At 51.4% G+C, this 14,953-nt stretch overlaps 1 protein-coding gene and 1 long non-coding RNA gene across 2 annotated transcripts in view; one reads left to right on the top strand and one right to left on the bottom strand.

Moving 5' to 3' along the window:
* Nucleotides 1–4,768, top strand: part of AP3B2 (adaptor related protein complex 3 subunit beta 2) — a 37,080-nt gene extending 32,312 nt beyond the window's left edge. The window contains exons 22-26 of the mRNA XM_055555428.1: nt 112–340; nt 779–863; nt 1,068–1,165; nt 4,118–4,256; nt 4,359–4,768. Of these exons, the coding sequence (XP_055411403.1) occupies nt 112–340; nt 779–863; nt 1,068–1,165; nt 4,118–4,256; nt 4,359–4,509 (702 nt within the window). The 3' untranslated portion in view covers nt 4,510–4,768. The remainder of the gene's footprint in view (nt 1–111; nt 341–778; nt 864–1,067; nt 1,166–4,117; nt 4,257–4,358) is intronic.
* Nucleotides 4,769–12,169: 7,401 nt separating this feature from the next.
* Nucleotides 12,170–14,933, bottom strand: LOC129634421 (uncharacterized). The gene is made up of 2 exons (XR_008705629.1): nt 14,391–14,933; nt 12,170–13,386 (listed from the first exon to the last, which is right to left on the bottom strand). It is a non-coding gene; the product is annotated as an uncharacterized LOC129634421 (long non-coding RNA).
* Nucleotides 14,934–14,953: the final 20 nt, after the last annotated feature.

Raw genomic sequence — 14,953 nt, 5'->3', positions numbered from 1 at the left:
GGTAACGCTGAGTCCCCGTTTCCGTGAGCACAGGCGGGGACGAGGCTGGGGCTGGCCCTTTTCTGGTGGATCATTTCCATCCTTCCCACCACCCTACCCGATCCCCGCCAGCTGCTGAGTCCCGTGTCAGGAGCTGGGAGACAGGAGCTGCTGCATCGCGTGGCTGGCGAGGGGCTGGCTGTGGACTACACCTTCAGCCGCCAGCCTTTCTCTGGGGACCCGCACATGGTGTCTGTGCACATCCACTTCTCCAACAGCTCAGACACCCCCATCAAGGGCCTACACTTGGGCACCCCCAAACTGCCTCCCGGCATCAGCATCCAGGAGTTCCCTGAAATCGGTGCGGAAGGGCCGTGCGTGGAGTGGTGGAGGAAGCTCCGGGGCAGGGACGGGGGTAGGGAGGTCCACGGGTCTGCCTGTGACTGCTGACAGTCCACTCTGCCCAGCCAGGGGCTAGGCTCTGGGAGTACAGAGATGGCATCTGCCACAATCCACACCCCAGTGGACAAGACAAACTAGGAAACAAGCAAGTCCATATCAGGACAGGAGGAGCTTGAGGCTTGACTGATTCAGTGCTGACTTCAGTGGGGTGAGGGCAGGTGGGGGTGGGTGTCTAGATTTCAGGAAGAAACCAGGAAGAGTCTCCAGCAGCCCAGAAAGCCAGGTTCCGTAGAAGGCGGTCAGCTGAGGCAGTGGAGGGGAGAAGGAGTCTGGGTTCCAGACCCATCAGGTGATGGGGTCTCCGTCTACCCCCTGCTCCTACCTCCCACTGCTGCAGAGTCCCTGGCACCTGGAGAGTCTGCCACTGTTGTCATGGGCATTAATTTCTGTGACTCAACCCAGGCGGCCAACTTCCAGCTATGGTATGTGTCCAGCTTGTGGAGGAGCGGGAGGGCGGCTGGAAAGAGGAGGGGTCAAAATAAACGGACTGGAGGTGGTGTTAGGTGGGGAGGCATCATGATCTGGAAGGCGTCCCAGGACCTTGGGCCTTACCTCCAGACACAGTGCGTGGTGAGGGGAGAGAAGCCGGCTTGACTCCCTCTCTCTGTCTCCTCCGGCCTTCCTAGCACCCAAACCCGACAGTTCTATGTCTCCATTCAGCCACCTGTTGGGGAGCTGATGGCCCCCGTGTTCCTGAGTGAGAATGAGTTCAAGAAGGAACAGGGTGAGTGCTCCCTGGGGGTGGGTGGGACGGGTGATCAGGACCCTCCTCCGGGGCTTATTCAGCTCCACTGTACAGACATGCTGTGGGAGCCTCAGCTGCTGCACACAGAGGGAGGCCTCGCCCCTTGTGACTCCAGCAAAGGCTTCCCAGACCCTCGGACACTTCAGTGAGACTTTGGAGAGAGTTGAGACGCAACCAGGCAGAAGATTCTAGGCCAGGATTCCAGCTTGGGGAAGCATTATGAGTAGGCGTTAATGAAAATTTACAGGAAGCAAGCAGGGGTGCAATTTGCCTTGGGGCCTAGGGATCCTTAGCACTGGGAAGAAGGGAAAACAAAGATGAAAATATGTTCGGTCTAGTTTCTGGAAACTTTGAATACTGTGCTAAAAGATTTCCGTCCTAAAATTTCAGAGCTGAAAGGGGTCACAGAGGTTATTTGGTATCAACTCCATTAATAGAGGGGTAAGGAGTGCAAATTTCATTTTTCTAGCAGTAGAGGAATTATTGAAGTTTTTTGAGCAAAAGTGAAAGTGAAGTCGCTCAGTCGTGTCTGACTCTGAGACCCGTGGACTGTAGCCCACCAAGCTCCTCCGTCCATGGGATTCTCCAAGCAAGAATACTGGAGTGGGTTGCCATTTCCTTCTCCAAAGAAGGGGCCAGGTTCAGTCTTGGGCTTCAGAAAGCAAAATCTGGCAACATTTACAGTTAGGACTGGAATTGAGAGAATGTGCAGCAGGAAAAAGAGGCAGAACAGTATAAGTGGAAGGAATCATGGGGCTTCGTGAGTCCTGGATTTAAGTTCTGAACCTGCCGCTTGCTTGGTATGTGACCTTGGACTAAATCCTGTGACAAGTTATAAGGCTGTTGATGTAGATTTGATGAGAGATGGTGAGAACCAGGATTAGAGCCACAGCAAAAAAATGAAAGGCTGAGGTAGGGGAGAGGGACTCCATGGGCATTTGCCGAATGAAAGAGGAGACAGAGACGTGGAAGCTGTCTCTAGAATATCTGGCTTAGAGAGCAGGGAGAATGGCAGTGCTGTTCACCTCGACCAGGGGTTGGCCAGCTTTTTCTGTAATGGGCGGTAAAGTAAATGTTTTATTTATGTTAAACATTTTAATATTTATTTATTTGGCTGTGCTGGGTCTTAGTTGTAACATGCAGGATTTTTAGTTGCAGCATGTGAACTCTTGATTGTGGCATATGGGATCTGGTTCCCTGACCAGGGATTGAACCTAGCCCCCCTGCATTGGGAGGGCGAAGTCTTAGCCACTGGACCACCAGGGAAGTCCCAGAAAACATTTTAGGCTTTCTGGGTCATGTGGTCTCTGCTGCAATTTGCCTTTGTAACCCAGGAACAGCCATGGATAATACATACATGAATGAGTGTGGCTGTATTCCAATAAAACTCTATCTATGGACACAGACTTGAATTTCATGTACTTTACTTGTGTCATGAAATATCTAGCCTTGATTTTTTTTCCCCCAATGCTTAAAAAGTATTAAAAAAAAACAAAAGCCACATTGTGGACCGTGCAGGTGGTATATTGTATATGGCCTTCAGGCTCTAATTTGCCAAACCCCTAATCTAGAAGAAATAAGGATGGATCAGGCAAGGGAGAGGGGAAGATCTTGGATAGTTTTGGATGAGCTGCTTTTTGAAATATACGTGGGAAATTCAGGAGGAGGTGTTTCATACACAACTGAAAAATGTGGGTCTGTGCACAGGAAACACTTCTAGGCTGGAGTCAGGAGCAGAGAGGTGATAACTGAAGCTGTGACTATAAGTGAGATCACCCTGAGGGAGAGATGAAGGGGGAGATAAGGAGGCCACAGACCTTTCTTGAGGAAAACTTGTATCCTTCAGGAGAAAAAGGAAGGGAGGGGAAAGAGAAGGAGCAGGGTGTAGGCAGGAGGAGGGATGAGGAGGTAGAAATGTGTCTTGGATAGTCTGCAGGCCAAGATGACCAGAGACCTTCAGGTCCAGCATATAGGAAACTGGTGCCAGCATCAGAGAGAGCGGGTTATCGCCAAAGGGGAGACCGAGGCCAACTGCAGTGGGTTTCGAGAGAGCGTTGAGGAAGTGAGTCCTCTTTGGAGGCCCTTGGAGGTCAACAGTGAAGGAGAAACAGTATTGGCATCATGGCATGTCTAGCTTCTAGGGAGGACTTAGGAATGAGGAGACTTGATGAGGAGAAACTAAAAGTACAGGACAAGAAAATGTCACTAGATAGGAATGGAGGGGATGAAAGAAACAGGAAGGGTGTGTCTGTTCTCCAAAGGAGAACAATGACGGGAGTAGCAGAGGGAGGAGAGAGGCTGGGGAGAAGGTGGGCAGGGCAGATGGAGGAGCTCATGTGGCTGGGGAGAGCACAGGAGTGCAGAGATGCCAGCCCTGTGGAGTGAGGGTTTCCAGGGATGCTCTGAAGGCCTGGGGACGTCATGAGCCTGGGCCATGGTTGGAGCTGTTGTCTTGTGTGAAATCAGGGGTCCACCCGTGAGGGCTGCTTGTGACCCCTGGACTTGGGCCTGTTTGGTGAGAACCCACAACAGCTACCAGTGCAACGAGTCAGCCTCCAGGAGCTGGAGGAGAGTTGAACTTGGGTTGGAGGGCCAACCAGGAAAGACCAAAAGATGTGGGGGCCAGACGGAGGAAACCTCTGAGAACTGACTGGCCTCCAAAACCACTGGCCACTCCTAAGTAGCTGGTAGCCCAGATGTCTGACAGTAGGGAAGCACTAAGTCAGTCTCTGGTCTGCAGTATGGACAGACCCCGGGGTGGGGTGGGGAGAGGCTGACAAAATCTCCCTGGGGGAGGAAATGGCCCAAGAGGGAAGTAGCCCCTCCCCAAGACTGGTGAGGGAGCCCTGCATAGACCCTGGTGAGAATGCTCAGTGCAAGCCGAGGGGCACCCACCATGGCCTTCACCCTCACCATGACCTCTGCCCCCAGCAAAGCTGACAGGCATGAACGAGATCACAGAGAAGCTCACGCTGCCAGACACCTGTCGGAGTGACCACGTTGTGGTGCAGAAAGTGACGGCCACAGCCAACCTGGGTCGTGTCCCTTGTGGGACATCTGACGAGTACAGGTACTGACTGCCAGCAAGGGGGACAAGATGGGCTCTTGGGCCTGATTGGAAGGAGGGGCCCCGGGCCCCAGTGTTGAGCCCATTCCTCCACCCCTACCCCAGGTTTGCAGGGAGGACGCTGACCAGTGGCAGCCTGGTCCTGCTGACTCTGGACGCCCGGCCCACTGGAGCTGCCCAGCTGACGGTCAACAGCGAGAAGATGGTGATCGGCACCATGCTGGTGAAGGATGTGGTGCAGGCCCTGACCCAGTGATACCAAGGGCTGTGACCTGTGTGACCCCTTCTTGTCCCTCCCTCGTGATGTGTAGGCTATTAGCCTCTCTCTCTCTCTCTCCTCATTTCATATAGCATCCAGCGGGGGTCCTCTCTCTCTCTCTGGTCATTACCAGGCTCCCTTCTGGTCCCCCTCCCCAAGGGTTCCTTAGTGATCTGTGCAGAGGGATTCCATTCAGCCCTCCCAGCTTGGTGTAGCTATTTATGTGGCAAAAGGTCAATAAAATATCTTCTCCCTAGAGGCTGGCTCATCTTCCCTTTCTTCTGGGTTCTACCTAAGGGGGTGGACTGGGGGGCCAGCTCCCAAGATTGACAGTGTTTGACCCTTGTGAATTACCGCTACTGGCCTTCTAGGTTGAAGCCCCAAGATGACTGTCTTCAAGTCTCCACGCGTCTCTATGGAAGACACACCTGATCAGGATGGAGAGGCCAAGCTGGAGGAACTCCTTGGTCCTCTACAAGCCTCAGCAAAGATTCCTCTTCAACATCTGACCATCCCTTTTGGTTCCCCTCATGGGCCCTGGAGAAGGAGAACTCATAATGTGGGGAATTCCCAAACATAGGTGCAAGGTTCAAAGTATGTCAACTGCATCTTGATGGGCCTAAAGCCCCCAGTTTGCTGGGGAGATGACTCAAGGGGCGTCTTGGAGAGGGAAGAACAGGAGATGTAGAACAGTGCTTCATCAGATGGCCTGGGGGTCTTGTTAACGTACAGATTCAGATCTGTGGGTCTGGAGTGGGGCCTGAGAGTCTGCATTTCTAACGAGATCCCAGCAACCATGGCTGCTGCTCCACACACACACTAGAGGAATGAGGTATAGAGCCTCCACCCTGGGACAAGCCTTCCGGGGGTGGCCGTGGGGGTCAGGGCCTTTTCCTGGTGAGGAAAGAGCATGAGCAGGCAGTGGTTCCTAAATGGATAAAAGGGGTTCCATAAGCATGTGTTCTGCCAAAAACAAATAGAAAGCTTGTAATCAATAAGTTTAGGAATCACAGATTGAAACACAGTAAGGTAATTTCCCACAGGCCTTCTCAGAGCCTTTACTACGCTAATGTGTGTTGGGACTCCATTTGCTCTTGACCTCGGAATGCATTTGTCCCAGAACCCTTTCATGGACTGTGTTACAGGAAAAACACTCCGGTGACAGTTGGAGATGTAGGACCTCAGCCCTGATCCTCCATAACCAAGACTTCAGTCCTTTGACCACCCCATCCCCTAGCCCTGTCAGGGAAGAGGCCCTGAGCAGGTCTGTTTAGGGACAGACAGGGTGGAGCTGGTGTGGCCCTCTTCTCAGGGAAGGAGAACAAAGGCGGTGTCAGGGGACGGCCCTGCCCTTGCCTCTGGGGACTTGCCGGGCTCTGTGGCACCAGAGGGCAGCTGGGCTGCTACCTGTGTGAGAGCCTTGGGGCCCCAGAGTCCCCCTGAGATCACTGTTTTTGTCACTGCAGGTTCTGAGAGGGGACTGATCCACCATTCAGGGGTCACTCAAATGGTGGACTGGTTCTTGCTGTGTCTCTAAATCAGCACTGCCCGCAACAGGAGAAAGAACGTGGAGGCAATTTTCTAAGAAATCAGAACAAGGACCATCCGAGAATTCCTTACCAATCTGGACTTTGCAGTGCAGGCCCCCGAGTGGGTTCTGTAGGAACCAGAAGCACAGAAGGCATGTCCTCCGGAGCCCACAGCCCAGGTTCCCAGAACCTTGTGGAAAGGGAACCTGGGTCTCCAGCCCCTAAGTGAGAGTGCAGAGCCCAGGAACCTCAGTCACAGCCCTGTGCTGGTTCCTCTGGAGCAAATCCCAGGCTGTGGGGTTAGCAGCAGCAACTATTCCTGAGAAGATGGTTCTCGAGCATGAGACAGCCTCGGGAGAGGCAGGAGAGCTGGGCGTGAGCAGGGAGAGTCTGGGTCTGCAGCTGGTGAGGAGGAGGAGCCTCGCTGGGAAGGCTGGCACTAAGGAAGCAGGCAGAAGCAGCAATCTTCAACCTTTCAAGGAAAGCAAAAGGGCCCCATTCTGTTTTAGCGGATGGTCTGCAGGGATTAAATGTCGGTCAGAGGGGAAGGGTTTTGGGCTGCCCCGCCCTCAGCCCAACCTGTGTCTTCTAAAGCCGAACCTCCCATGGCCCTGCCATGTCGGCATCCCTGAGTGAGTGTCGGCAGGGATGAGCCTCCCTGGTGGACACAGATCAGACATGCAGGACCTGGAAGGGGCTCCCTTCTCCCCAGAATATTCTTCTTTCCAATCTCTGTCATATCCTGGATCATGTCACTGATTCAAATCTGCCACTGTGGCCACAGGCTTCCTTGATCTCACGTATCCCGTGACAGCGCTGAGGGGCAGCCAGAGAGCTGGGCCCAGGCCTAGGGGGTTCACATGGGGCCCAGGACGACAGAGAAACCTAGGAAGGGCTCTGTTGGCACTCAGGGAGGACTGGGGTGGGGGCAGAAATGGACAGAAGCCCAGGGATTGGCACCGAGGCAGAAGGTGCCCCCGGTGAGGGTCGGGTAGAGCATTAGTGAGGACCAGAAAGTCTGAGTGTGGTCTGAGCCAGAACACAGGCCTTGACAGGACAATGAACTCCATGAGGGGTTGAGAATGGGAACCCAGTCCAGGATGGCTTCAAAGCAGTGTCCTGGCAAATGGGTACAAGGAATGGGTGCGGTTTCTGGCCAGGCGGCTATAGCTGGCTAGCCACGATGTCTGGGGGACAGATTCATCTAGGGACCCTAAGGAAGTGTCTGCAACAAGGATCCCAGAGGGGGGCGGTGCTAGTTTTGCCCAGGTCTGAACTTACCCCGCCCCAGCCCCTATGCTAATTCAGCACCTTTTCCTGGGCATCTTGTGAGAGTCACCCCTTTGGCAGAGTCTTCAGATCAAAGGGAGGGGATGTTGGGTCTGTAACTCACTGTGCCAGGATTTCCCCTGGCTTTACTGGGCAAAGGAGACTTCTGACCAACCCCCCGCCCCCAAGGCCTGGCTCCTGGATAGCCAGGGTCCTCACTACTAGTTTCTTTTTTAAAATACTTATTTGGCTGAGTCAGCTCTTAGTTGCGGCACATGGTATCTTCTGTTGCCACACGCAGGCTCACTAGATGCCACTTGGCTTCTCTAGTTGTGGCGCATGCAGGGGTTTAGTTGCTCTGTGGCATGTGGAGTGTTGGTTCCCCAACCAGGAATCAAACCTGTGTCCCCTGCATTGCAAGGCAGATTCTTTACCACTGGACCACCAGGGAAGTCCCCCTCACCATCAGTTTCTTCCCCGCCTCCCCAGCCACATTCAGGTCCCTCTCTGTCACTCCCATTTCTACTGTGGCTACACATGAAGCAGGGTGGGGGTGGGGAAAGGCCCGCCTCAGGTACCTCCTTCCTCGTCAAGCATCTGAGCAGCCAGCAAGTGCTCGGCACTGTGGTGGCAAAGAGGTTGTGGGCTGATAACCACCCAGGACTGGGGTGTGAACCATGGAGGGACTGCTCAGCCCAGTAGATCCTATCTCATGCCACCAGCCTGCAACTGGCTGCAGAGCCTGCTGGACTGGGAGAGCCCCAGCTCAGGGGTGGGCCAGGAGAGCTGCTGAGGGAGGGTATGCACGGACCAGCATCCTCAAGGAGATGAGCTGGTCTTCCTTCTTCCACAGCCTGGTCAGTGTGGTCTCCCAGAGCCAAGAGAAGGATGGTGAGCCAGTGTCTGGAAGGGTGGGGCTCAGGACTGGGGTTTGAAATGTGCACCTTCCTGGATCTTTTACCTGATGGTGCTGGCTTGAACCTGTTTTCTTCTACCCTATTGTCTCCCCTCTCCCCCATCCCACTAACCTGTCTACCAAGAAAGAGCACTTGGGGCCTGCATTGTTAATCCTGACCACCGGGAACCCCACCCTGATGGCCCTATGACTACCAAGGATGCTTGGGGGTCTCTGGGCCTTGGCATGGTGTGGAGGAAGGTGAGCGATGCTGGGGGTTACTTACCTGAATGGCACCTTCACCCTGAATGGCACCTTCACCCTGAATATCACTTCTTATCTGCTGCCAAGGACTCCCTAACTTTAGTCCCTTTTCAGATCTGCCCATGAGTCCACCTGAGTGGTACTTCCCAGTGGTACCTGGAGAATAAAGGTTACTAACAGCTCAGCAAAATGCTTCTGTCTGGGATCTTCCCAGACACGTGTCCCTGTCTTTGGGACTATGTAAAAAAAAACAAAAAACAACTTTATTCGTAGATTGAAAAACCCATGTAATTAGTATTCAGATCAAGAAACAGATAGCAGCATTGATATTTCGGTCAGAGATCAATTACAGAGCTCTGAAACGATTCTACCCCGGTCTGCAAATGGCAGTGGGATCCCAGAAGGCCAGTACAGACTTGTGTCCGGTAATGCCAACATGGTACCGTATGGGGCTCTCTGGGGTCCCTGTGGCAGGGGACGAGGTGTGTGGAAATAAGTGGGGGTTGTCTTGTTTTGGCTGAGGGAGAATGTGAGGAAACAGTTCTGAGGAAGGAGGAACTCGTGGGCAAGGTGACCTTGATGGAGGTCTTGACTTGCACCTGCAGAGGGCAGGCAGGGAGACGGTGAGGCATGGTCCTTCTCACTTGGACCAAGGCCAGACAGAGACCCTGTGCTCCGGGAAACCCCTCAACCTCAGTCTCCTCAGCTATAAAATGAGGGGGAGGGCCCCTCAGGTTCCTGTCTCTCCTTTCGTTGAGACCCTAGGCATCCTCTTACCCCTTTACAAGCATCTCAGGACAACCAGCACTCTCCTTCCACTGTGACCAACAAGTGAGCCAACCTCTGGTGATCTCTGCTTCCTGGCATTTGCCCCCTGGAGTCATCCCCTCCTGCATCTCATCACGGCTGGTGTGTGTAAACAACAGAATACTGTAGAAGCCAGAGTCTGTTATTTTGGAGATGAGCTTATGACACTCCCCTCACCTCCATCTTAGCAGCCCCCTGGAGCAGTCCCTGTAAGAAGGAACCAAGTGAATCTGGGGTGGGTGGAGTTGGGAGACAGATCCAGCTCCAGGCAAAGCTTCAAATGACTGCAGTTCTGGCTGAGAGCTTGACTGCAACCTCAGGAGACAGCCTGAGCCAGATAAGTCCGTCCTGGATCCCTGACTCTCAGAAATTGTGTGAGAATGAATATTTGTTGTTCTAACCAGCCTCACTTCTGGATAACTTAACAGCGTACATGAATAAAATCCAGCCCTTGACCCAGGTCCTAGGGTTTTGGAAACGTCCTCAGAGCAAGCCTGGGCTCCCAGCTCTGGCCTTTGGAGCAAATTTCTGCCACATTCAGTGTCAGTGGTGTGCTGGAGCCAGCTTGGGAGCATCTGCTGGTATCACACTGGCAGCTTGAAATCAGCCACTATCCAGGTGGGGATAGTGGTAAAGAACCCGTTTGCCAATGCAGGAGACATAATGAGACACAGGTTCAATCCCTGGGTTGGGAAGATACTCTAGAGAAGGGTGTGACAGCCCATCGCAGTATTCTGGCCTAGAGAATCCTTTGGACAGAGGAGCCCGGCAGGCTACAGTTCATGGTGGTTGCAAAGAGTCGGACATGACTGAAGCGACTTAGCTGCACGCATGGTCTTTAGGCCACAGAAATTGGTGAATACTGCAAGTCACTCCCCTCCCTGTGGCCAACTGTCAACACTTACCAGCACACCTCTGCCCTGAACTGTCCCCATCCCTGTATCTCCTTAAACAATTATATTTCAAGTTTAAAAAGTAAAATAACCACCTGTGTCTGCTTACCCAGTTTAAGAACTAAAGCAATCAATTCAGCAGATACCCACTGGATTCCTCGTCTCACGAGCGCTTCCCTCCCCACCTGGAATAAATCACTGTTCTGAATGTTATTATGTTTATCAAGGCCATGCATTTTGGGGTACTTTTACTACATACAGATGTATTCTTAAACAATATATTGTACTTTGTGACTGTAATATACTGCCTGTTTAGAAATTTTATATAAATGGCATCGTAGAGTATGTATTCTTCTACATTCTGCTTTTTTTCATTCAATGTTGTGTATGAGTCATCCATGTTGATACGATTAGCTTTATTTCATTACTTTTACTTATATACAGTATTCCATTGTGTATGTTTCTGCATGCTCAGTTGTTGAGTGACGTCTGATTCTTTGCGACCCTATGGAGTGTAGCCCACCAGGCTCCTCTGTCCATGGAATTTTCCAAGTTGAGTACTGGAGTAGGTTGCCATTTTGTATGACTAGACCACAATTTATCAATCCATTCTCCTGTCGATAGGTATGTAAGGTATTTATTTTTGCAATTTTGAATAACACCTATCTGAACTTTTAACCTCAACTCCTGCCTCTTTAACATGTGGGCAAGTTTCTCTAACACGTTACCCCAGGAGTGGGATTCCTGGTGGTAGCGCATACACACCTGCAACTTAACATTGCCAAATTGCTTTCCAGGGTAGCTGTACTTCACATCAAGAATACTCATGGTATCATCATTCATAATAGTCCAATTCACATTGCCAATCACCAGGAGAATGGAGAAGCAAATATGGCATATGAATACAATGGAATACCACTTAGCAATAAAAGGGCTTAACTACTGCTACCTGCATCAACATGGATGAATCCTGTTCAATGAAAGAAGCTAAAAGTTTAGATGAAGTCCTAAAACAGGCAGAATGAATCTGTGAGAAAAGTGACTACAGGATTAGTTATCTCAAGGAGAAGGGGATGAAGTGGAAAGGGGCATGGTGGAACCCTGTGGGGTTCTGGAAGGAGTCCATGCCTTGGTGTGGGTAGTGGTTACCTGGGTGTATATGTAGGAAAAAAGCATCAAACTGGATACCAAAGACTGTACTCTGTGCACTCTGTATGTGGGTTAGCCCTCGATTTGAAAAATGTAGAAAATAAAACCTACAACCAAAGTGGCTGAACCAGTTTACACCCTGACTGGCAGTGAGTTTGCCGCTGGGAGAGTGAGCCTTCTCATTGCATCTGCCTGGGGAGTGTGGAATGGTATCCTTCTGTGTTCATTTGCATTTCCTTGGTTGTGGGTGAGTGTAGGCATCTTGAAATAGGTTTGTTGGACACTTGCGCTTCCACTCCTGTCAATGGCCCATTCCCATCGTCTATTTTTCTATTTGGCTCACTGTAGAAGTTCCCACATATTTTGGAAACCAGTCCTTTGTAGATCGTATATTGCGAATACCTTTCTCCAGTGTATGACTTTTCAAGTTTTAAACTTAAGAACCCAGAGGTTTTAATTCCAATGTGGTCAAAGTTATCAATTTTCCTTTATACCCTGTGCTTGTTCCACATTCACAAATTTTGTCTGTACTCCAGTGTAATAAAAATATTTTCCTAATATTGTTTTCTAAAAAAATTTCCTGGCGACTGAACAACAAAAAATTTCCAAGTAATGCTGTATACATTTGCTTTTTTAGCCCACTTAAAATTTCCATTTGTGTATGATGAAAGGTGGGGCTGATCTAGTTTCTTTTATTCCACTTAAAAGGGCATGAAAAAAAACTCAAAAAAAAAAGTGGTTTCTTTTGCACAGAGCTTGGCAAAAGCTGAGTAGACACTATATGCTTACTTTACCTTGTGGTCTTGAATTCCTAAAGGAATCTCCCTTCTGATCTTTTCCAGCCAGGAAAGTTATTTTCTCCCTGCAGTCTCTTTTCTTCTTTTAGCTCTCTGCCTGCTGTGGAGGCACCAAACACCTGAGCATATAAAAGAATACCAGGTTCCCTCCTGGTGCATGCATTTAAAACTTAGTCCAGCCAATTACAGTTACACTCAAAACCTGTGTTATAAATCTGGGGCTTGACTGCAGAGATGGTGCCAGGCATAGCTGGGCTCAAAGGCTATTTGTTGACTAGGAGAATGGATAATGCTGCCTGTTTGTTCCTGCTACTTCAGTGACCAGCTGCGGGGACTTGACCAAGTCATGTAATACCTCCACCTCTGCCTCTTTCTGCACCTGGCCCTGTGTACTGCAGGCATCTAGTCAGGGGTACTGTTCTTCCTGTATAACCTGCAAGCCTGGCCAAGTCAGGGCAGGCAGCCAGGACTCACCAAACGCATGAGTGTATGTGCATGCACCCACCCCTTCCTTCATTGCCTACATTGTGCTCTGGGGTCAGTCAGAAGGTAGTACACATGTAAGGGTGCTGGACATTTTGTTCTTATCTGGTTAAAGCTTTAGACTCTGAAGCCAGAAGACTGCCTGGGTTTGAGTCCTCACTTTTCTACTTCTAACTGGGAGTCCTTAAGCTAGTTACTTCTCTGAGCTTGAGTTTCCTTGTCTGCAAATGGGTTAAATGGGTTAATGCAGTTGAAACACTTGGAACTGTGCCAAGCACAGGCCAAGTACTCAGTCAAGTACAAGGTCAACTATATTCTCATTATTACTGCAACAGAAAGTTTTAAGAAGAGGGATTTTATGCAGCACAAATTTCTGTTCCAAGACACCTGAAAGATGCCTTCCTTTCCTACAGCTGGGAGTTTTAAAATATGAAAGAGCTCCCAGGTACTGTTGCCTTGGGCACTATTCCAGTTTCCGGTTCTTCTCTTGCTCAGCTTTGGGTCAGGGAAGAGAAAGCATGAGCTGCATGAGGCCCCTGGATAGGCTAGGCTTGATTCTTTGAATTAATGACCAAATTTAAAATTAAGACGATTGCACATTAAAAAAAACCCCCCAAAAACACAAAAACTGCTTCTCCAGCTTGTCTTGAAAGATTTGGCTGGGCTGAGATGTCATTCCTGCACAGCATCCATCAGCTAATCCTCCTTAGATGTAACTGGGGCCTTCCTGGTGCTGCCATACATCCTCAGTTGGCTCCTGTGCTGTAGGTATCTGGGTGTGGCACTCCCTGAGAAGACAAGCAAGATACATCACCTCAGATGAGTTGTTCTACGCTGTTTGTGAGCCAGGGTGGGACTTGTGGGTGGGTTGCTCGTAGAGAAGGAAGAGCTCCAGATAGGGCTGGTGTGGGAGGGTTCCAGGGAAACTAAACCAGGAGGCAGGGAATTCCTGGGCAGCTGAAATGGGGCATCTTCAGGAGGGAGGGGGAAACGCTCAAGCAGCTCCTCTGAAGGGGAAGAGAGAGTGGAGCAGTTTATGGCTAGGGGGTGCCAGGGTCCCCTTTTGCACTCCCCTGCCGCCATCACCTCTCTGCCCAGAACCTCAGCAACCCATGGGAGCTCCTGCACGGGGACATTCTACGGATGGAGACTGGCCAGCTCTCACTGTCACTCTGAGTCCTCCTGTGGACTTACTACTCCAGCGTCTGTTCCTACCCTTTCTCCCATTAATCCTCCTGCCACAAAAAGCTAGACCTTGACTCCCTCCCCTCATCCATTAGATCCAGGCCAGCCTCATCAGCCTGCCAGGAAGGCAGCAGACCTGTCTCTCCAACTGCCAGGAGGAACCTTAAGCAGAGTAAGTGCTTTATAAAATAGTATGATGGTGATGCTGAGGTAATATACGTGGAACACTTAGGCTCAACAACGCCCATCCCTTTTCTCCCTACCACAGTCGTTTATTTCTCCCCTTTCACTGTCAAACCTCTACGAAGTCTGCAGTAACATCTTAAAAGATATCTGATACTATCATTCTCCTGTTCACCATTTTTAATAGTTCCCAGATGTCTGCAAAATAAAGGCCCTTCACGAACTGGGCCCAGGCTTGCCTTCTGCGGTATCAGCACGCATTATCCTCTGCCCTGGTCAGGAGCCTCTCTGTTCTGCACTCCTTCTCAGCCTTCGCCTGCCCTTCCGCCTGGAACGCCACCTCCGTTTCCGTACCTGCCCGGGGTTTCAGCCCGGGGTCCGCTCCTACCCCAAAGACGCCCTCCCTGACCACAGTCTGACCCACCGCCGGGTCCCTCCTCCGCTCTCCAGGAAGTTTTCCTTTCGCAGTCTGGAAAGAGCGTCGGAAGCGGCTTCCCGGGGAACTACAGTCCAAAAGGGGATCCCTGATGTCCTTGGAACTTTCCGGAATCCCCTGACGCCAGCGCAGTCCACCCACGGTCCAGCACACGAAGCAGTCGATCTAGGTGAGCACGCCTGCTGGAACCGGGGAGTGGGATTGGACAGGGGCGCGTCGCGCAGGCTGTCTCCAAGGAGGGGTTCTTTGGCAGAAAAGGAGCGTGGACACCGTAAAGACAGCTTTATTGACAAAGCGCGTTGCCGCCCCGTCGCAGGGGCTTGTAAATGGCGCTCTGTAAGGGATAAACTGAGGCCCTAAGAGATAAGGGACGTGATCAGGATCACTAGGTGAGTGGCATGCTCCACTTGGACCCCTGGACTCCTGGGGCGGGGGGCAGGGTGCGGGGTGCCGAGCGCAGCCCCAACTGAGCGCCCGGCTCTGGGTGGGCGGCTGAGCCCTCGGCCCGGCCTGCTGGAAGGGGCGGGGCCCCGGGCGGGGCCGACACAGGT

The sequence above is a fragment of the Bubalus kerabau genome, chromosome 19 (assembly GCF_029407905.1).
Source record: "Bubalus kerabau isolate K-KA32 ecotype Philippines breed swamp buffalo chromosome 19, PCC_UOA_SB_1v2, whole genome shotgun sequence".
Classification (NCBI taxonomy): Eukaryota; Metazoa; Chordata; class Mammalia; order Artiodactyla; family Bovidae; genus Bubalus; species Bubalus kerabau.
Note: the sequence above shows the minus strand (reverse complement) of the source record. Positions and strands in the feature narration are given on the sequence as shown.